Source organism: Cydia pomonella, chromosome 17 (genome assembly GCF_033807575.1).
Source record: "Cydia pomonella isolate Wapato2018A chromosome 17, ilCydPomo1, whole genome shotgun sequence".
In the NCBI taxonomy this organism is placed as follows: Eukaryota; Metazoa; Arthropoda; class Insecta; order Lepidoptera; family Tortricidae; genus Cydia; species Cydia pomonella.
In genome coordinates, this window is record NC_084719.1 from 9,794,167 (window position 1) to 9,815,451 (window position 21,285).

General features: G+C 41.7%; 3 protein-coding genes across 7 annotated transcripts in view; 2 read left to right on the forward strand and 1 right to left on the reverse strand.

Annotated features, from left to right (window-relative positions):
• Positions 1-7,168, forward strand: part of LOC133526806 (phospholipid-transporting ATPase ID) — a 100,563-nt gene extending 93,395 nt beyond the window's left edge. For all 5 annotated transcript variants that reach the window (XM_061863597.1, XM_061863596.1, XM_061863593.1 and 2 more), the window contains 8 exons: positions 792-926; positions 1,302-1,453; positions 2,084-2,307; positions 2,556-2,781; positions 4,156-4,259; positions 4,573-4,746; positions 5,192-5,371; positions 5,785-7,168. In XM_061863597.1, the coding sequence (XP_061719581.1) occupies positions 792-926; positions 1,302-1,453; positions 2,084-2,307; positions 2,556-2,781; positions 4,156-4,259; positions 4,573-4,746; positions 5,192-5,371; positions 5,785-6,054 (1,465 nt within the window). In that variant the 3' untranslated portion in view covers positions 6,055-7,168. The remainder of the gene's footprint in view (positions 1-791; positions 927-1,301; positions 1,454-2,083; positions 2,308-2,555; positions 2,782-4,155; positions 4,260-4,572; positions 4,747-5,191; positions 5,372-5,784) is intronic.
• Positions 7,169-8,141: 973 nt separating this feature from the next.
• On the forward strand, positions 8,142-10,793 carry LOC133526812 (uncharacterized). The gene is made up of 2 exons (XM_061863605.1): positions 8,142-9,396; positions 10,221-10,793. Exons 1-2 carry the CDS (start codon positions 8,339-8,341, stop codon positions 10,744-10,746), a joined length of 1,584 nt encoding a protein of 527 aa, XP_061719589.1. The 5' UTR covers positions 8,142-8,338; the 3' UTR covers positions 10,747-10,793.
• LOC133526826 (unconventional myosin-IXAa-like) overlaps positions 10,778-21,285 on the reverse strand; it is a 57,960-nt gene continuing 47,452 nt past the window's right edge. Inside the window, exons 32-35 of the mRNA XM_061863625.1 lie at positions 19,302-19,417; positions 18,412-18,553; positions 17,661-17,845; positions 10,778-14,788 (exon numbers count right to left, since the gene is read on the reverse strand). Coding sequence (XP_061719609.1) covers positions 14,647-14,788; positions 17,661-17,845; positions 18,412-18,553; positions 19,302-19,417 — 585 coding nt within the window. The 3' untranslated portion in view covers positions 10,778-14,646. The remainder of the gene's footprint in view (positions 14,789-17,660; positions 17,846-18,411; positions 18,554-19,301; positions 19,418-21,285) is intronic.

Genomic DNA, 21,285 nt, shown 5'->3' on the forward strand with positions numbered 1-21,285 from the left:
ATGAGTAATATAACACCTACTATTGTTGTTTATTTAAAGTATGAGTCCTCTGATTAGATTCTTCTATGTATATTGAATAAAAACGAACTGAGGGAATATCTAAAAATATTTTTACCCAAAATTCGGGATTTCCACTTGCAAACTGTAGATCCATAAGATTTAATATGATTATTTATCCACTGTAGTATTTGGTATGTTTTTGATGGGATATAAATCTTCCATAGAGCGACTGACCCTTCTAAATGTTTACAAAGTATTAAATACCACTTCTATAAGTTACCACGTTGTAATCCTTCAGATCGACGTTTTAAGACTGACGTTTTCTTAAATGGTTCTTTGATAATTCACTTTTTTTTAATCAGCTCAAAGTTAATGCTATTCTATATAATTCCATACTTAAGTAAGGTAGAAGTACTAGTGCTCGACGCTGCACTAGTACTCGACATGGGCACTTTATGTCAAAGTGACAAGGATTAAGTTCGAATACAGAAAAATCTTCGTTGTTCAAATTTAACCTATGACATACAGTGCCTATGTCGGTAACTAGTGCAGCGTCGAGCACTAGTACTTTTACCTTACGTAAATATTCGGATTTTCAAAAAATGAAGGAACGCGAGAACAATATAGCGTAAAAAAAAATCACAAACCGAATACAGAACCTTCTTCTTCTATGAAATTGAAGTCGGTTAAAAAGTTACAGGTACAGAGACGTAACTTATATCAGTGGTCGTAGTTACTCGAGTCCCTTGCCCTGTGTCGTACGCAGAGTGTTGTAACCGATGGCATTGCAGCAACGAGTACGCGGCGGGCGGCGGGCCGGCGTCGGCCGACTCGCACGAGCACGGCAACGACGACACCAACGGCTTCGCCATCGTCATCAACGGACACTCTCTAGTCCACTGCCTACACCCCAAGCTCGAGGAGAAGTGAGTTCATCGAAGTTCAACTCGTGTACATAGTAGAACTACGCGCGGCTTGTGTGTGAGGGCATTTCTCCATTTATTAGTTCTGTTCGCGGTTCGCGTTGATGGCGCGTTTTAGCTCCGTCTGTAGGGACCCTGTTTAAGCCTGTTGCAGTCCAGGATTCAATTTCTTAAAAGATTGTAACTGCAATACAAATGAAATACTCTTAATAATACCTCTTATTAAAAACGGTCGCCGACTTGTTTTACAACTTACAAGCACTAGAAAAGGAGACTAGTTCGTCAGTCTACTACTAGCGCAATAATCATTTTAATTATTTTAACTAATTAAGAGAAGTTAAATTGTTCAATAAAGTTAAATTGATTTTTGTGGCACAGGTTTCTGGAGGTGGTGTTGCACTGCCGCTCGGTGATCTGCTGCCGCGTGACGCCGCTGCAGAAGGCCATGGTGGTGGAGCTGATCAAGAAGGCGCGCCGCGCCGTCACGCTCGCCATCGGCGACGGCGCCAACGACGTGTCCATGATCAAAGGTGCGTGCCCCCCCCGACCATTCCGTTTTTTGTAGCATTACAAAGAAGGTAAGTGATTTTGACGTGTCTTTTTATTGAAAAACGCCTTTAAAAAATAAATCATGGCAAATATGTAACAATTAGAAATCTTATACGATCATTTACATTATTTTGCTTTCACAAGTGAGTATATATTAGTTACTGATTTTTAAAAAGCGTTTTTCAATAAAAATACATGTCAGGATTGTTTACCTGTTTCCTAATGTAAAAAAAAAAACGAACAATAGTCCACCGCTAGTCGTCTAGAGCTGGTTGGATAAAGCTTGTAAAGCAACTCGTGGTTACCACAGGGGCTTGTATTGTATTGTATTGTATGACATCAACTGCAATAAGAAGACAAATGACAGAATTAAACGATAGGAATCGAAAACTAAAAATACACGAATACTCCCTTAAATGCAGCGCATGGCCTTAAATTAACTTAACAATCATTTATGGCGTTATTCATAAACGCGTTACTGTCCGGAATTAGCTATGAATCGTTTGTCTTTATCTGTCATTTTGACTTCTGTATTTGTCAGAACGGGATAAAACATAATTTAACTAAATCAGGTCCATAAAGTTTTATGAATAAGGGGGTTAATGTTTCAGCGGCGCACATCGGCGTGGGCATCTCCGGCCAGGAGGGCATGCAGGCCGTGCTGGCGGCCGACTACTCCATCGCGCAGTTCCGCTTCCTGCAGCGGCTGCTGCTCGTGCACGGCCGCTGGTCCTACTACCGCATGTGCAAGTTCCTGCGCTACTTCTTCTACAAGAACTTCGCCTTCACCGTGTGCCACTTCTGGTTCGCGTTCTTCTGTGGGTTCAGCGCTCAGGTTAGTTAGCTTAGCTCCTAATCCGTTATCGTGTAAACAACTGTATAAAAAACTATGGTTCATCTACTAAAGCATGTGCCAGCGCGGGTCATCTACGCAAGTAAGCCTTGCGCTCTATGTTACTGCGCAAGTAGCCCATGCAAGTAACATGCACGATAGTAATTTTTGAAGTATAACATCTAAGTGTGTCGTATAAAGGGTTAAGCAGCTTACAATACAACGTTAGTAACCGAAGTATTCATTTCCAGACGGTTTTCGACGAGATGTTCATCTCAGTGTACAACCTGTTCTACACGTCGCTGCCAGTGCTGGCGCTGGGCGTGTTCGAGCAGGACGTGTCGGACGCCACGTCGCTGCAGTTCCCCAAGCTCTACGTCCCCGGCCACACCTCCCAGCTGTTCAACAAGACGGAGTTCATCAAGTCCACGCTGCACGGCTGCTTCACCTCACTCGTGCTGTTTCTTATCCCCTATGGTACGAGTCTCGAAAGGCTATAAAACTTCAAACAAAGTATGTTAATTCTAAAAGTTGGAAATAATGGAGAGGAAGGGGGAGACAAAAAGAGCCATGGTGCCCATGAGCATTGCGAGAGATTTTAACAATTATATTCCTGATCATATTTCAAGACTAAAATGTCTTAAAAACTTTGTTTGGAATTTGTCTATATATATACACCGTGTTTTTATTGAATTGGGTTAACTTCGGGGTATCGCTAAGTACGTTTGAGGAAACTAAATGGCATAGTAAATTTTAAAAAAAAAAAATTTTTTTTGTTTTTTTTTTTACTATTTTTATTTTTATAAAAAGTAACTAAATGTTGCATATAGCGTTGTTGTAACATGGGCATTACATTTAACTCAACCAAACAATTGAAAACTGTGACATATCAATGTCATTTCGAACATCGATCGTCCGAGATAGTACTTACGTTTAGTAGCAAATGTATGAACTCGCACTAAACACTAATCAATAAGTAAACAGGCCCTAAGGCAAGTGTACACGCTCGTAAGGGCCTAATAAGATAAAAATTAATGATTGATTATCTCCGAAATGGAGTTAATTAGAATATCAGTGTCTTTGAGAAAGTAACTTAATTTAAGCTCAGGAATGCACCCTCGAAATTAACGCAAATCAAAAAAAACACGGTGTATATATACAAGGTGCCCGTGAGCATTGCGAGAGATTTTAACGGTGCATTCCTGACGGTAACAAAAGCCAAAAATTATATATGACTTTTTGTGAAATTCGACAAAAAAAAAATGTTTTTTTTTTCCCCTTTTTTTGAACACTCCTGTACATAAAACGTATTTTTTATTGATAAACACATAACTTAAAATTAACTAAAAAGTTTTTTTTTTATTTGGGGATAGCCTCTCGAATATTTTTTTTTTAATTTTTCGATGTTAATCGATAGGTATGTCCAGACTAGACCTCAAAGTGGCAATACCGCAGTAAAAATGTGTTTGTACTGACTTATGGTGAAAGAATGATTTCGAAAAACATTTAATTATCTCTGAAACTAGGCCTAATCCAGAAAATTTTATATGACATTTTAGTTTCTAAATATTACCATAATGCTCAGTTAAAATGTCTAGCAATGCTCACGGGCACCTTGTATATAAACATTTTTTTTTGTGAAATTGACCTAAACTCATATAACATTTTTTCCTTCCTTTGGCCTCAGAAATGCTTGGTTAAAATCTTTCGCAATGTTCACGGGCTCCGTGTATCCGTCGAATAGACATCACTTTGGCTATTAATGAACAATATTCATACTCACGTGTGGTATTGTGACACAGAGAATGTTTTTTTAATTAGATATATTTGAATAGTGGTTTGCCTCCGTAGGTACTTACAAGGATGGACTGGCGCCCGACGGCAAGATCCTCTCCGACCACATGTTGTTGGGCAGCGTCGTAGCGACGATACTAATCATAGACAACACAACACAGGTAAGAAGGCTTACCTATAGCATATTATAAAATTATAAACTTTTTGAATCTTTCGTTGGGTTCCTAAAGGCCTTCTGAATACCCAATGTCAAAAGTTCGCGTAGCCATCATATCTCGCGAAAGCGACTGTAATCTGTAGTCCACGTCATGGAACCTGGAACGCCGCCTGGAATAAATAAAATACTATTTTTCTTCTGTCACTTGAATTACTTTTTATCGAATATCATTACAGTTTATGAAAATAGTTGTTAGGAACTACGTCGATTAGTGTGCGATTATCTTGTGGTGTTTTAATAATTTAGTTGTGACATAGATCGCCCTGGACACGACGTACTGGACGGTGTGCAACCACGTGACGATCTGGGGCTCGCTGGTGTCGTACTTCGTGCTGGACTACTTCTACAACTACGCCATCGGCGGGCCCTACGTGGGCTCGCTCACCGTCGCGCTCACGCAGGCCACCTTCTGGTTCACGGCCGTGCTTACTGTGAGCATTGTGCAACTATTACATACATATTCTATATAAAACACTCGTCTTTCATACGATGTTGGCGGACAATGTGCAGAAATTTATGAAAATAGTTAATTAGGATGGTATATCCCCACCTGTCCAATTTCTTGATTCAATATGTATTTGCATCTCACATTTTGCTTAATGAGAGAGTGAGACGCAATGCACATTGGATACATAAATTTAGGCTAGTTTGTCGGATTCTTTCGATCATGTAATGTGAGGGGTAAACCCCTTACACGGTATCTGAGAGAGTGAAGTGGAGTTATACCGACACGTAAGACACCTGACCAAGCGACTATCGTTTGTAGAAAAATTTAATCGAAATGGACGCGTCACTTTTTGTCGCATCTGTCATCTGAATACATTTTTAGTCTGATATATGAGGAAGGTTAAGTCGGGTGTGTGTGTGGTCGCGCAGATGATAATCCTGATGGTGCCGGTGGTGTCGTGGCGGCTGGCGTGGTCGGTGACGCGGCCCACGCTGGCGGAGCGGCTGCGCGCGCGCCAGCGCTGGCGCGAGGCCGCGCCCGCGCCGCGCACGCCCTCCGCGCGCCGCGTGCGCCGCTCCATGCGCTCCGGGTACGCCTTCGCGCACCAGGTACCGACACCCCGCCAAACATATATTAACTAATACTCTTTATTCCATAAGCTACACGTACACGGGGCTAAACAATTTCAAACTGTGATCGCAAACTAAACTTAATAAAAATGTCAACCGGCCGCTAAAATATATGTCGCAATTGGCTATGTGCGACATGCACGTCTAAAAATAATAGCTATGATCACTCGACGTGACAAATATGTGTCTATAACAACTTATTTACAGAAGTCAAATAATACAGTTATTATGATCAATACCAAATAGTGAGAAAAATAAAGCGGTGCTAGCCTGGCAACGAGATAGTTGCTAGGTTGGCACCACTATCACACACATACAATGAAAACTCTTCATATCAGGACCAGAGCGAATACATTTTTGAACCATTACTAATACGGACATGTATTGTACAGGAGGGCTTCGGGCGTCTCATCACGTCGGGCAAGATCATGCGGCGCATCCCGCACGCGGACGCGGCGCTGCACGCGCTGGCCGCGCTGCCCGGCAAGTTCAGCGCGCGGCCCAGCACGCCGCCCGAGCCGGCGCCCGCCTCCGCCTCGTCGCCCGCCTCCGCCTCGTCGCCCGCCTCCGCCTCCGCCTCCGCCTCCGCCTCGCCCGCCTCGCCCGGCACGCCGCCCAGCCCGCGCGCGCCCAAGCAGGACCTCGACTCCGTCGACTTATGAGCGCCGCCGACCCGCCGGACTGTAGTTCGCTAGTGCCCGTGTGTGTGTGAGCGGACTGTACTTGTGCGTGTACGTGTACACGTACGTGACCCGTGCGATCTCGGGGCCGAGGGCCCCTTTTGTACTTTAATATTTATTCGGCCCGAGGGCCGTGATTTCCTTAAAAAGACGAGAGCAAAGTTTGTAAATACTGAGAGGGTTACGAACGAACCATAATTTTTTAAATAGACGGCATAATGTCGTCGCGACTCATATTGTGATAACGTTACTAGAATTAAAATTCGTATTATATTATTACCTATATTAAATTATATTTGTTGATCGAGAGTATATATTGATAGATATTTATTATGGTACGTGCTAAGATTACTCTTTTATATCGGAAAGCGTAGTATTTCGTAATTATTTGTTTACGTGGTAGACGACCTAGTTCCGTTCCGCAGCACTCCCGATCGTTCGGTATCGTTTCATTAGTTCCGGTCCCGGTGACCGTTCGCAATTAGAACAATATTAGTTGTAGTGTCACGGTACCTTCTATAATCTCGATGATAATTCCTCGAATCGGCTTATTATTCTTTCTTTTTGAATTTGTTGTTTTCTACTAATTTGATTGAACTTTGTTACATGTTTTGTCTGTTGATTTCCCTTAAGAGCTTAATATTTTCAAATGATATTTAATTGTCGTCTATGTGTCCGAAAACTTAGTAAAATGTGCATTTAAACTGAACTGTGCAATTCCGCGAGCAGTGAAAACGCCACATTCATTTAAAATTTAAGACATGAATTTGTTATTGTTATGCTAACAACGTCGTAGCCTAAGTGTAATTAATTACTCGCTGTTTGGTCGATATTGAAAAAGTACCAATTGAAGTAGGTATTTATAAGCTGTACAGTTGAAAACTAAGCTGATCGAGTGATCGTCCTATACCTAGTAGTAACCGAGCCGTGTTGATTTATCGATGCCGAAAATGAAACTGTTAACGCCGAAATACGCGCGAGAGCGCGCCCCATGCCTTAATATCATATAAATTTGGATGTTGCATTTTAACTGCATGCGAATTGAAACATACATTTGCTTTGGAATCGATTTTTTAATAAAAAAATATAATTCTTATGAACTGCGTTTTCATTTCTCATATTCCTAGGATATTAGAGGCTCAAATCATGAAATACTGAACAAAACAGATGAAGCGATTTCTATGGGCTTTGGCCAACGACATTTGACAGATTTCCTTGGCCTATCTACCTAATTCAATTCAATTGGATAGTAAAATGAAGATTACATGAAGGTTCATCACCGAGCAATAAATGAACTTTTAGAACACTTGTTTCGTTTTACGATATCACAATTAACCAGACAATTTTTGATTCAATAACAAAGTATTTTATTTAGATGTTCTCATCAAATATTCAGACCAAGATAACTGCAAGAATTTGACAGCGCACTGTGTAAGTGTTATTTATACGTCATAATTTCATAGAAGTTTGACGTATAAAATAACACTTGCACAGTCTGGACTATCAAAATAACTGCGGACTTATCTTGGTCTATTTGATTTTCAAAGTATTCTATATCAATGTTCGATCGCCCTGAAAGCAAAGAGAAAAGGAAGTAAGTATCCTGAAAGCCCTGAAACGATTAACCCTTTTCCAAGCCTCGCCAATCTACAAGGTTTTCCGAAAGTGCAATCTAATCTGAACCTTAAATCCGATGGCTAAGGATGAAATTCTATTGGCGCGTATGTGGTCGATAAATCGTACTATACCTGGAAAAGGGTTAATCATAAAGCTCGACCAGAAATATATGATCATTGTCAGGAGGTCGCTGTTATTCTCATGCATAGGGTGACAGTTCAGTTTAGTATGAAAAATGTAGTTCCAATGCAATTCCGCAATATGGCGCGTGATCATATAGAGACAGACCAATCTATGTTGACAGCTATTTTGAATATTTTGATAGCCCAGCCTGTGCAAGTGTTAAGTAAACGTCATAATTTCATAGAAGTTTCAGAAGTTTGACGTTTAAAATAACACTTGCATTATCTAGGCTGTCAATATCGCTGTCAACTTATCTTGGTCTGACTCTATTACTCTTTGTCTCAAAGGTTTCTGAACGTGTTCTATATATCCTATTTGATATATAAAAAAAGAAGACGAAAAAAAATATATTGACAGATGAAGAAAAGATAACCTCAAAACCTATGTTCAGAGAAAGTCAGAATGCTGGATTGCCCATAATATACAGGCGCTCTCTTTTATAATTACATATAATATAAGATTAAAAATGAGTCCGTATTGTCAAATTGTACCCTGGTTTGATAGTAAGGAGTGGTTTGAGGTGTATGAAAAGATTTATTCTTCGCCCTCGTTAAAAAGTAAACAAGAAGCACTTGAAATATTATTAGTGTGGAAAGCTAGATGTCCCTCTCTTCCGGCTGGCATCGAGTCTACCCTAGGTCTACTGGAAGTTCACATTCAGGATTCTACACAAGGAAATGAAAAATTGCTTCGCTTGGCATATGCCACAGCAATGATGCGGTTTGTGAATCACATGCTTGATGCAGAAATAGCCAAAGGGACGAGTTTACATCATGCGGCCAAAGTTTCTGATGTTCCAGATTGGATCATAGATTTGAGACATGACACTGCACATAATAATGTTCTACCATCAATTGAGATATTCAGAGAAGCATCATTAATAGGCCTAGAATGGTTAAACAATAATTATTGGTCAAAACATAGAGAATATATAAAAGATTTCGTATCTGGCCATACGGAAATAAATAGTACAGATGAAAATAAAATATCAATTCTAATTAATTTCTGTACCATACTGAGCATATGTGCGAGCCCCAGTTGTAAAATAAAGAATGTAAGCGACATTACTGACAACGATATGAGGGAAGCAATAATAAATGATGCAAGGGATTTATTTGCTAATAATATGGACTTTTCCAACCTCAAAACCGTATCTATTGCATCTTTAGTCAACACTCTAAATATCAATGCTAAGAGGCTGCTAAAATCTAGAAATACAACTGCTTTAGTAAACAAAGCTTTGACTAGTGAGGATTCACTATTCCTTTCTTCGGACCTGTTACATTATTTGTGTGAAACTGATTTTTATGTCAAAGGCAAGCTCAGTTTTCAGTATGTTCAGTGTTTTGAAGTATTGCTCACATTCTTACAAACAAATGATTTGCTGATGGACTTTGTACAAGATTTAATTAAATTTACTAATGAAGAAAATGACAGTGAAATACGCAAGCTTGCTGCTCTGTGGGTTTCAGAAATATTGCAAGCACTGAAAAAATCTGTGTTATTCAGTGAGAAAATAAAAGGGTGAGTAAACTCTTTCATTTTGAAATATTATCAATTTATCATGTTTAATATCCATGGTTTCCTGCGGTGGCATTCTGGTTCCACTTTTATCACTTGTCACTATGCCCGTCACTTTCGCGCTTACATACTTGTTAGAACGTGACAGGCATGGTGACAAATGGTAAAGAGCCTACCATCTTAGCCCTGCAGCGGTGGCAGCATGGTTCCATTTTTATCTCCTATCACTATACATGTCAAATGATAAAGAGCCGACCATCATAGCCCCACAGTAGGCCTAAGATGGTCTTTATCATTTGTCACCATGCCTGTCACATTCTAACAAGTATGTAAGTGCGAAAGTGATAAAAATGGGACCATGCTGCCACCGCTGTACTAGTTGTGTCTTATTGAAACAAAATGAATTCATTTTGTTTTGTTATATAAAGTGTTGTAATTACATTATGTATACAAGAGAGTCATCACTAAAATTCACTATATATTTACAATTTAAAACAAAGCTATTCTCTTTTAAAAGTGGAAAAATTACTGCCTTGGGTGAGACTTGAACTCATGGCCTCTGGATGGTGAGTTCAAGTCTCGTCCAAGGCAGTCATTTTTCCACTTTTAACACATTCATTGCCAGACAAAAACGGTGCACTACCCCAGAAACCGGTGGTCTATAGCTACGTACAAAACAACCCGCCCAGCGGGTTCTGAACCAAGTTCACGAGTGCCCACCAGGTGGGTTCCTGGCAGTGAATGTGTTAAATTTATTCTTAGCTTAATAGCATCATTCTCAGACGTTTCTGCTTGTTAAAAATTAATAAAGCTATTTTCTCTTTCAGATCCGATCCTGATCAAACCAGAAATAAGAAGAGGAAAGAGTTGAAACTCTTATATAAACATTGGTTCCCGAATGAGAAACAAAGTGGACTGTTGTTGGACCTCCATAAAGGTGTTCCTAGCGAATGGATGGATATAAAATTCATTCAACCTATCATATCAGCATACAACCCATACCTGATTTACTTTATAAAACCCCTACTTGATTTGGTTGACCCCAGTGTTCCCAAAATAAATATTGAAAAAATTTGTAAGTTAGCTAAAATAATCTCAACTCCAGAGTCTGGTTTTGCACATTCAACTAAAGTATACACCATTGAAGACTTGCAATCAAGTCAAACTAGCAGAGTAGTAGCTCAGGATCCAGACTCTGACTGTATGGAAATATGTGAGGAAGAGATATTGGATAATACAACAGTTCGTGAAGAAGAATTTCAAACAGGTATTTGGCAAAGAGCTTCCTCAAATTACAATTGGTCCCTATGTCCTGTTGGAATTTTGCCTTGGCAAATACGTACTAAACAATAGAACCTTGTGATTTTGGATACTGAATAAAACATTTGATTCCACAGCAATTTTTATTTTTTTCATAGTTTGTATACAGTATAACATTTTGGTTACATTTCCATATATTGACACATTATAGGATCCCTAACAATAAATTGAACAATATACATGTTATTAGTATATTACAAGATTAACAATTACATAGGATGTTCACAGTCAAATAGCATACAGAAATATGATCTAACAAAACTTGAACGGCATAGTATTGGTCCTTAGCACACTAATCATACTAAACAAACGTCTCTAGATCATAATATTTAGTAATTGGTAAAATATCAAAGTAATATCATGTCAAATATTTGTTTAAATATAAAGAATGCTATTTGCCGCAAGCGATAGTCACAATAGAATTGGCCAAAGCGCGTTTTAAATTTACATTAGACATGATAGGTACTTGATAAGTTCGTAGTAGACATCGACAGGCCATACGTAACATTATAGCAACAGGGTCAACGACGACGTAACGCCCCGAGCAGGCCTTTTCAATACATCTGTTAATGACTACATACTGATAACATTTTCATTTTGCTATTTTTTTATATAGGCACCTGAAGGGCATATACATATGAAACAATAAAATTGATAGGCACTTTTAGAAATTAAATTGTTTACGTAATAAAGAGTTTTAGCAGTTTCTTAGATAAAATGTGGTACTTTGCTAAAATCGTTTTAAAACTAATAAAAATATTTACATAATTAAAAAATGCTAAAAGAAACTTAATTTACATACACTTCTAAAGTGTCCATAGTTTTTAATTATACAGTTATAATTCTATACAAAACTCATAACTTATGTTAAAAAGACCTATGAGTAGAGTATGTTCCCATTGCTCAAGGTAGTTTGAAAATTGGATAATTCTACAAAATACGAATTAAACGTAATATGCATTTAACAGGGTAGCGATAAAATAGAATTTTACTGGGAGTATCGACCACAGCGAGCACCAACAATAAAACACGCCAATAATTGCAATTCTCACAAAATATAAAAGGCACAGAATATATATGCAATTTGACGGCGTCGCCCTGGCAACGCAGGACCCCAATGCTTTGCACTTGATTGTTAACTTAACAAGCGTCTGAATAATTAATTTCTACTAATTTACAAATAACTTAAATAAGTCATCGCCCTTTTGAGATTCTACACGGATATTATGGCATAATAAACGTTGTATTACGGATCCAAATTAAACTTAATAGAAAGCGCCATCCTGAATATAATTGAGCGACATACCTCGTCTTGGTCAAAGGTACAACATGAATATATAAATATAATTAAATGATAAATTTCTCAGATATTCGTTGTATAATAGTTGACTAAGTAATATTAGAAAAAGCAGGTAAAATATTTGTGACTTAATAATAAATTCAATAGCTTATTAATAGACAGTCTTTAGATAACGAAGCGAAATTAAAAGTATAAAGCGAAGTAGGTACATTTACTAGTTATTGTAATCTGTTTGTGTAGTCGTATATGGCAACCTGACTGCGTATGTCATGGCGGAAATTAAGCATGATCATTTTAAAAATGAAAACAGAACAGTTAAAACAAGTTCTAGAGTAAAAAAATATAATGACTGATTACAATTGATAAAAATAGTTGTTTCTTCTATTACGGAATTTAAATCACAATCGACATACTATCACCTAAATAATGAAAAATCTCAATTTAACATACTCGTATCGAACTATAAATCCAAATTGCTAATTTGGTTAACGTTTACATATGTACAGTCAGCGTCAAATACTTTATAGCAACCAAAGTAGCCAAATAGTTCGGTACACCATATATTTAGTATGGTGTACCGAACTATTTGGCCACTTTGACTGCTACAAAGTATTTGACGCTGACTGTACAGACAGAAAACATATCTTAAAATATAATGTTGGTGCAAAGATAAAGTTTGTATGAAAAATACTTTTCATAATTATCATTTGTACACGCGCGGGAGGACGTGCGCGCCGTCCCGAGTAAGCTCTTTCTACTGCAGTCGCAGCGACACGAGCGCAGTCGACAACGCGACTGAACTCAGCGTTTTATAAATAGTTTTTTAAGTTTTATTATATGTATTTGTTGTTTTACTGCGTTTTGTTCTTCAAATCTGGTAATGATTTTGATAAACAAAACCCTCAAGGCATGTAGAGTCAGACCAAGATAACTGCAGCAATATTTATAGCATAAATGTGAAAGTGTTACTATAAACAACAAACTTCTATGAAATTATGACGTTTAAATAACACTTGCACGTCTGTGCTATAAAAAGTACGCTACAGAGTTATCTTGGTCTGACGCTATAATAAAATTCTGAATGAGTTTCAAACTAAAAAACAAGGAATCACTCAAGAACGTTCACTGCAGAGCTCAGTTCGCTGCTGGCCGGAGACAAACTATTAATTCGTTTTCTTCCACTTTCAGTTATGTGGACACATTTCGCCTCAAATCTCTAATATGTGAAATTTGGAATGTTTCGCGTGTGGTCAACGCATAACGGAATGTTAAAGTCTTACCATACACTTTTAAATCATTGTATGAGATCACTATAACTATTTAAGTACTCGTCTAGTTTGCCTTCGGCGGTGACTGCTCGTGGCTAGACTACTGGCAAGAATATAGTAACTTCAATAACGAGAAAAACATCAACGTCTTGTAGGAATAACAGTACCAAACATGAAGACATTCTGATGTCAATATACTAACAAACCGAGGAACCGAAAATGGCGCGTCCGTCGGGACCTGAACGCCCTTTTAACATTAACGTAATAAAGACACAATGATCACATTTCACCGTACGAGTAAACATCAACACTAATGACTAACACATCTCCTTACCATAGCGTAAGGTACCACGGCAAGAATATCGATGCAACTGGTCGGATGAGTTTTGTACACAACCTCCTAATAGGCTTCATTTTAAATAGTACACTTTTGGGCGTCAACCCCTACAACTAAACAATAGATTGCTTTTCGCACCATAAAGCCCCTAAAAACAAGTTTCTAATGACGGGTAGCTTGAAAACTGTCAAGTTCCTGACTGATCCTTTTTTTAGGGTTATCCTTATATCGAGCTTGACACAAATTTGAACAGTCGTGTACCATAAATTGGAGTGACTATGACAATTAATATTAGCCCAAATTTTTTTTTGCAGCAGCACCTGTATAAGTAAATATTTACCAATAAACTTCTGCTCATTCAAATCGATTGATTCAAAAACTTTTCCTAAAGCAGATTTAATTCGTTCCTATTTAAGTACTCCGGTCTTCTGTAAAGTCACTCCAGTTTATGGAATAATAACCAATAGTATGAACAGTTTTTTTTTTGTAATTGCAATGTAACGACATTAAGGTCTTCGGACATTAAGAAGTACATCCTGAATACAATAGAGAGGTCAATGTCCCGCCGTTCTTCATAGTTTTCTAAATATAGTAACCTGGCCGCCCCGTCTCTTGGTGTAGCAACAGGTAATTATTAATTAGTCATAAAAGCGCTTCTCGGCGAGAGGCCCCCGGCGCCGAGTGGGGCGGGCCCGGCGCGCTACACCATGATGGGGTCGTCGGAGGACAGCTGGCGGTGCAGCAGGCGCTGCGAGCGCGCCGAGTGGGGCGGGCCCGGCGCGCTACACCATGATGGGGTCGTCGGAGGACAGCTGGCGGTGCAGCAGGCGCTGCGAGCGCGCCGAGTGGGGCGGGCCCGGCGCGCTACACCATGATGGGGTCGTCGGAGGACAGCTGGCGGTGCAGCAGGCGCTGCGAGCGCGCCGAGTGGGGCGGGCCCGGCGCGCTACACCATGATGGGGTCGTCGGAGGACAGCTGGCGGTGCAGCAGGCGCTGCGAGCGCGCCGAGTGGGGCGGGCCCGGCGCGCTACACCATGATGGGGTCGTCGGAGGACAGCTGGCGGTGCAGCAGGCGCTGCGAGCGCGCCGACAGCCCGCTGAGGTCGTCCGTGCTGCCGAACTCGCCGTCCTGCTCCGTGGCGGACAGCAGGTCGTCGTCCGACGTCGCCCTGCAAGCAAGATCAAGTTACCGTGCGTTCACCAAACAGTAATACACCTGACGTATGCCAGGAATCCGACCGGCGGCGATCAGCGAGTAGAGTCTCGCATTCGGTATCCCTAGAGTAGTCGCTGGCAGTGTAAACATCTAGTGATGAGCGATTATAATTCCTACATATTGTTAGGGTTTACGTGTTAGGGTTTACCGAAAGGGTAATATGGGACCCTATTACTAAGACTCGTCTGTTCGTCCGTCTGTCCATCTGTCACCAGGCTGTATCTCATGAACTGTGATAGTTAAACAGTTGAAATTTTTACTGATGATGTATTTCTGTTGCTGCCATAACAACAAATACTAAACAGAATAAAATAAATATTTAAGAATTCTCCCATACAACAAACGTGATTTTGTTGGTACGGTACGGAACCCTTCGTGCGCGAGTTCGACTCGCACTTGGGCGATTTTATTTTTTGTGTACATGGTATCTACACGTTAATTGCTTGAACGAGCAAATAGTTGCTTCTCGCTTCATCGCCGCTGGTACCAGCGTAAATAATCTATGAGTGTATCGACAGTAAGAAAAAATTGACATTAATTAAAACTGTTTCAAATAACTAACAACAATAATTTAAAACGATGTAAACTATCGACTGAGAAAGTTTTTACCTTAATATAAAATTAGTTACTTAATGTAAATAATATATTTGACAATTCCATATAGGTAAAAGTAACACGATAAAAGTACAAGCGAATCTGCACGTATACGATCAATCAGAAAAAGCCTCAGATGCCGTGAATGCCTCGCCGCGTAAAATTCAATTGGGATATTACATGAGATAGTTTATGTTAGTTCGTCGATGTATCCTGTCGCCGTCTTCTGACCGACTGTCTACTCGGAGGAACCTTCGTCGATATATTCGGTTGCTGACTTCTGATCGACTAGACACTCGGTATCTTCGTCAATATATTTACTGGCCGACTTCTGATCGACTAGATACTCGGAATCTTCGTCGATATATTCGGTGGGCGACTTTCGGACTACTAGACTCTCGGAGGAATCCTGCGAGGACAATCTTCGGTAACAGCAGACGGGGATAGACGTGGAGCCGAGCACGTGGGAAGGCTCGGGGTCGCATTCCCAAATAGTCCTGAAATTAGTCGCATTTAGGAAAGGTGTCGCTTTATAAAATTTTGTATGCCATTTCCAAGTTTTAAAAGATACGTGTGTAAAGATATTTCTAATATTGAGACGAATGGTCCAATAACTTTGCTTTTTATTTAGCACACTTGAAAACGATAGTAAATACACTGTTTAATACAATTGGATATTGAAGTTGACTGAAAAAGCATGATAAACTCAAACTGAAAAAATACGAGAAAAGATTACTTATATTTGCTTATATTAATTACAATTTAAAGCTTTATTGATTGTAGAAGGGTTGTAAAATATAAGAAAATTTCGTGCTTCTATCCCAAAATACGCAATATTACGCAAAACTCTGCGTAGGGGGCGCCTTTAGCACATACTGAGGGCCTACCGAGAAACACGAAAATCGAAATTTAGTTATTTTTAGCCTTTATAACTGTTGCATATTCGAGCGATTAAGAGACAGATACTTAACTAAATTTCGATTATCGCTTTCGCGGTAGGCCTCTGAAAACAAACCACCTTGATGCATCAATGTTGTAGTGAAAACTTCTCAACAAACTGTTTATGGCACAGTAGGTATAAGATACTCTATGGTTTACAATATGTGATAGTGCTGCTCACTGGCGGTAGAATATTGCAGTAATACTCCCTATTTAATGTGCATAGCTTTGTACGGCCCCGTCTGTAACACTGCACTGGTCCATTATCATAAACAAAACAATGGTGCCGTACAGCGACATCTACTTGAACTCTCAATTCTAGACACTAGGTTGTTTATTAGACTTTACAACTTTTTTACAATCAATCACTTTTCGTACATTTGCATTTGGACCTTTTACGTGTAGGAAAGTAAAAGCCAATTAATCAATGTGTAATATGTATCTATATTTGCGTTTGATATTTTAAAGTAGGCATCACTTTAAAGCCCATAAAATGGTCTAGATTTTGTTTTATAAGATAAGGCTTTAGTACGATTTAAAAGCTTTTAAGGCGGCAGCAGTACGGCTCATAGTCGGAGCTGTCATGCAAGAAACGGCGACACGAAGCGACACGGGCTTAGAGGCGACATCATTAATTACAATCACACGCATTTCATTGTATAAGGCATCCGGCAGATTAATCGCATAGTATACATAAACGCTAGTACGATAAACGTATAAAAAATAGTACATATGTGACGTATAACCTGTAAAAAGCAAAGTGTTTATTTTATTTGTGGTTATTTACAAAGCTAGAAATAGCCAACGGCCATCAATAAATATGCCAATTCTGCCTTTTAAATGTCTGTTTCATAGTTAAGGCCAAAGTAGCTATTTCTATTTTAAGCTTTTTGAACGCCATGAATGAATGAGCCAGAGCTTCAGATAAAATTAGCTCAAGTGATCCTGATCTGCTGAATAACTTAAGCCGAGTTGTGCTTCCAGATGCGCCGCTAGCGTGCCAGTCGCGACCCATTTTCTATAGGATCGCTAACTGCTTGGCTGCATTTCGTACAGTCAAGGTATTAAATATCGACACGGGAAAAGCTCCAAAAATATGTATACACGACCTTATTGCTCTCACATTAAGGTATACTTGGGACACTTTGTGGATTTAATACGCTGACTGAAATACGATGTACAGCACGCGGTTGGCGTACGAGCGGTGCATTCGCCAGATGTACACACAAAGTTACGGATCACCTTATAAGTGGCGTTCAAAAGACAAACGTGGCGGACAAAAGCAGCCATACCTGATAAGCGTAGGCAGGTTCGACGTAAGTATTGCCTTCTCTTTCTGAATCTCGCAGATGTGTCCGACGAGCAGGCGCTCCTCGCGGCGCTCGTCGGGCTGCGCGCTGCGCAGCGAGGACAGCCGGTCCGTGGCCGTGTGGCACGCCGTGTCCAGCGTCGCGATGTCTTGCAGCATGCCGCGGACCTGACAATCAGGTGCCGTCGATCAGGAAAACTTGGAGTACGGCTTCAGTGGCAAGTGAACAGAGTCATAGTAATCTGAGCACCGTGCACTCGGGCCGCTTGTAAACGTTTACAGTTGTTTAACATGAAAATGGAACGTTGCAATTTCCTAAAATTAAAAAGTCAGAAAATCTCTACTCAAACTTCCTAATCAATCGCATTTAAGGCGTTATTTGCCTTTTCACTATCTTGGTGAAAGTAACTAAGTGTCTGTAAGTAACTTAGAGTCCGCTAGAGGTATCTAGCGGACTCTAAAATAAAGCTTTCGAGGCTGCTATTTCTCTAATATTGTAATAATAAGGCATCGCTTTCACAGCTACTAAAACAAATTGATTATTTTGACCAAGAAAATTACTAATTGAAATTTCTAAGTTTATATTGTTATAACGAGTTTAACCCGTAGGTAGGATTAATAGAAAGATGAGGTAATTTTTTTCGATTTGTTCGCGTCCACTCGTACAGTAAGTTTAATTCCGTCGGACGTGACGTATTCGCAGGCGCGCCTAGTTCCTCGTGCAGTGTACTCACGGTGCGGATCTTGTCGGACAGGATGGCCTCGAGGCAGGCGGTCTGGCGCGCGATGTCGTGCAGCGAGTCCTGCGCGGGCTGCACCTTGTGCGTGCGCAGGATGCACGGCGCGAACACGATCGCCAGCGCGTTCGGGCCCATCCTGCATCAATAAACCTTTTCTCAAAAATGGACGGCAACGTCGACTTTGCTGGTTATAAAGCGGCAAATTTAAAAAATGTAGGCGCGAAAAGTAATTGTCGTATAGAAAATTTGAATTTCGCGCCTTTTTCTAGTGACAAAGTTGTTTGACCGGCTATAGCTGTCTCAAATAGGTTGGCGTCTTTTAATAAAAAGGAGACAAAACCAAATCCTTGATTTTTTTTTAACTTTTTTATGTGAAAATACATACGGAAGAGCTTTACTTTTGTAAAATATTTGTATTATATTTATATTACTTGCACCATTTGTGAGAAATGCACTATATATGACTCGACAGGAAGGCTACTTACTGGCTTCGGATTCAATGAAACGGACTCCCAAAGTCGTCCCTTTAAAGTATCCTCAGCCAGCAAGTAGCTACTTCTGAGCCTCGACAATAATGTACTACTAATGTGTAAGTACAGCCCGAGTGGCAAGCCCGCGGGCGCGCGGCGGCAAGTTGCTCTGTGCAGGTGCACTCGGCCGCACGCCTAGCGTGTGCGTCCACTCAGATAATACGAAAATGTGGCTTCCCTTCACTATTGAACACATAACCGTGCCAGAATGGCATTTCCCTCTCGTCACACGGCGCATCACAATCGGCTAATCACTTTAGGCTGACAACTGATTAGATTATTTATGATTAGATGTTTTAGTTCGACGCTAAGCAGCTTAAACCTTTTATTTTATTAAGAAAAAACTATTGTTACCTGTTATTTTCTTCCCCTAAAGCTACCCTCGCCAAGTGGAATATTAGCCTCTCCACCAGGTCGAAATTGGGCTTGGGTAGCTTTCTTAGAATCGTAAATATACTGGATACTCGTTCCTGTAAATAAAATCATTATTGTATAAATACAACACAGTACATTATAAACAGAGATACCTCAATAAGAGTGGGGAGTGAATACACTTTCGGACGTTAGTCATGTTTGAAAATTAGGCTTTTATTCCGCCTTATTAAGCCAGATATTTACGGTGAATCGTAAAGAGTCTGATCAGAGGGACGAGTCACAATAGAAAGACGGTAAATAAAAAAGTTGTGTCAACAATTTAAATTGGGCCGGTTATTTGGCGGGAAAAATTGTTGTGATATAGTTTTATAACATAGCTAGTAACACGTTTCGCTGGCTCGACCCTATTTTATCTGTGTGTCGGTGAGAGAGGCTGAAACAAGTGATCGAATAACAAACCGCGGGGTCTGAGATGTCGGCGGCGATGATGAAGTCGTCGTACAGGTCGAAGGTGAGCAGCGGCTCGGGCAGGTCTCGGAAGAAGCCCTTGAGCACGGAGGCGCGCACGTGCACGGCGTACAGGTCCAGCCTGGAACAGTCGTGGGACATACCGCGGGGTCTGAGATGTCGGCGGCGATGATGAAGTCGTCGTACAGGTCGAAGGTGAGCAGCGGCTCGGGCAGGTCTCGGAAGAAGCCCTTGAGCACGGAGGCGCGCACGTGCACGGCGTACAGGTCCAGCCTGGAACAGTCGTGGGACATACCGCGGGGTCTGAGATGTCGGCGGCGATGATGAAGTCGTCGTACAGGTCGAAGGTGAGCAGCGGCTCGGGCAGGTCTCGGAAGAAGCCCTTGAGCACGGAGGCGCGCACGTGCACGGCGTACAGGTCCAGCCTGGAACAGTCGTGGGACATACCGCGGGGTCTGAGATGTCGGCGGCGATGATGAAGTCGTCGTACAGGTCGAAGGTGAGCAGTGGCTCGGGCAGGTCTCGGAAGAAGCCCTTGAGCACGGAGGCGCGCACGTGCACGGCGTACAGGTCCAGCCTGGAACAGTCGTGGGACATACCGCGGGGTCTGAGATGTCGGCGGCGATGATGAAGTCGTCGTACAGGTCGAAGGTGAGCAGCGGCTCGGGCAGGTCTCGGAAGAAGCCCTTGAGCACGGAGGCGCGCACGTGCACGGCGTACAGGTCCAGCCTGGAACAGTCGTGGGACATACCGCGGGGTCTGAGATGTCGGCGGCGATGATGAAGTCGTCGTACAGGTCGAAGGTGAGCAGCGGCTCGGGCAGGTCTCGGAAGAAGCCCTTGAGCACGGAGGCGCGCACGTGCACGGCGTACAGGTCCAGCCTGGAACAGTCGTGGGACATACCGCGGGGTCGGAGATGTCGGCGGCGATGATGAAGTCGTCGTACAGGTCGAAGGTGAGCAGCGGCTCGGGCAGGTCTCGGAAGAAGCCCTTGAGCACGGAGGCGCGCACGTGCACGGCGTACAGGTCCAGCCTGGAACAGTCGTGGGACATACCGCGGGGTCGGAGATGTCGGCGGCGATGATGAAGTCGTCGTACAGGTCGAAGGTGAGCAGCGGCTCGGGCAGGTCTCGGAAGAAGCCCTTGAGCACGGAGGCGCGCACGTGCACGGCGTACAGGTCCAGCCTGGAACAGTCGTGGGACATACCGCGGGGTCGGAGATGTCGGCGGCGATGATGAAGTCGTCGTACAGGTCGAAGGTGAGCAGCGGCTCGGGCAGGTCTCGGAAGAAGCCCTTGAGCACGGAGGCGCGCACGTGCACGGCGTACAGGTCCAGCCTGGAACAGTCGTGGGACATACCGCGGGGTCGGAGATGTCGGCGGCGATGATGAAGTCGTCGTACAGGTCGAAGGTGAGCAGCGGCTCGGGCAGGTCTCGGAAGAAGCCCTTGAGCACGGAGGCGCGCACGTGCACGGCGTACAGGTCCAGCCTGGAA

What these genes read in the sequence shown, in the direction of transcription:
- LOC133526812 (XM_061863605.1), top strand. Translation starts at nt 8,339, where the DNA reads ATGAGTCCGTATTGTCAAATTGTACCCTGGTTTGATAGTAAGGAGTGG. An exon ending in TTCAGTGAGAAAATAAAAGG is followed by an intron (nt 9,397 to 10,220) that starts GTGAGTAAACTC and finishes TTTCTCTTTCAG; the next exon opens with ATCCGATCCTGATCAAACCA.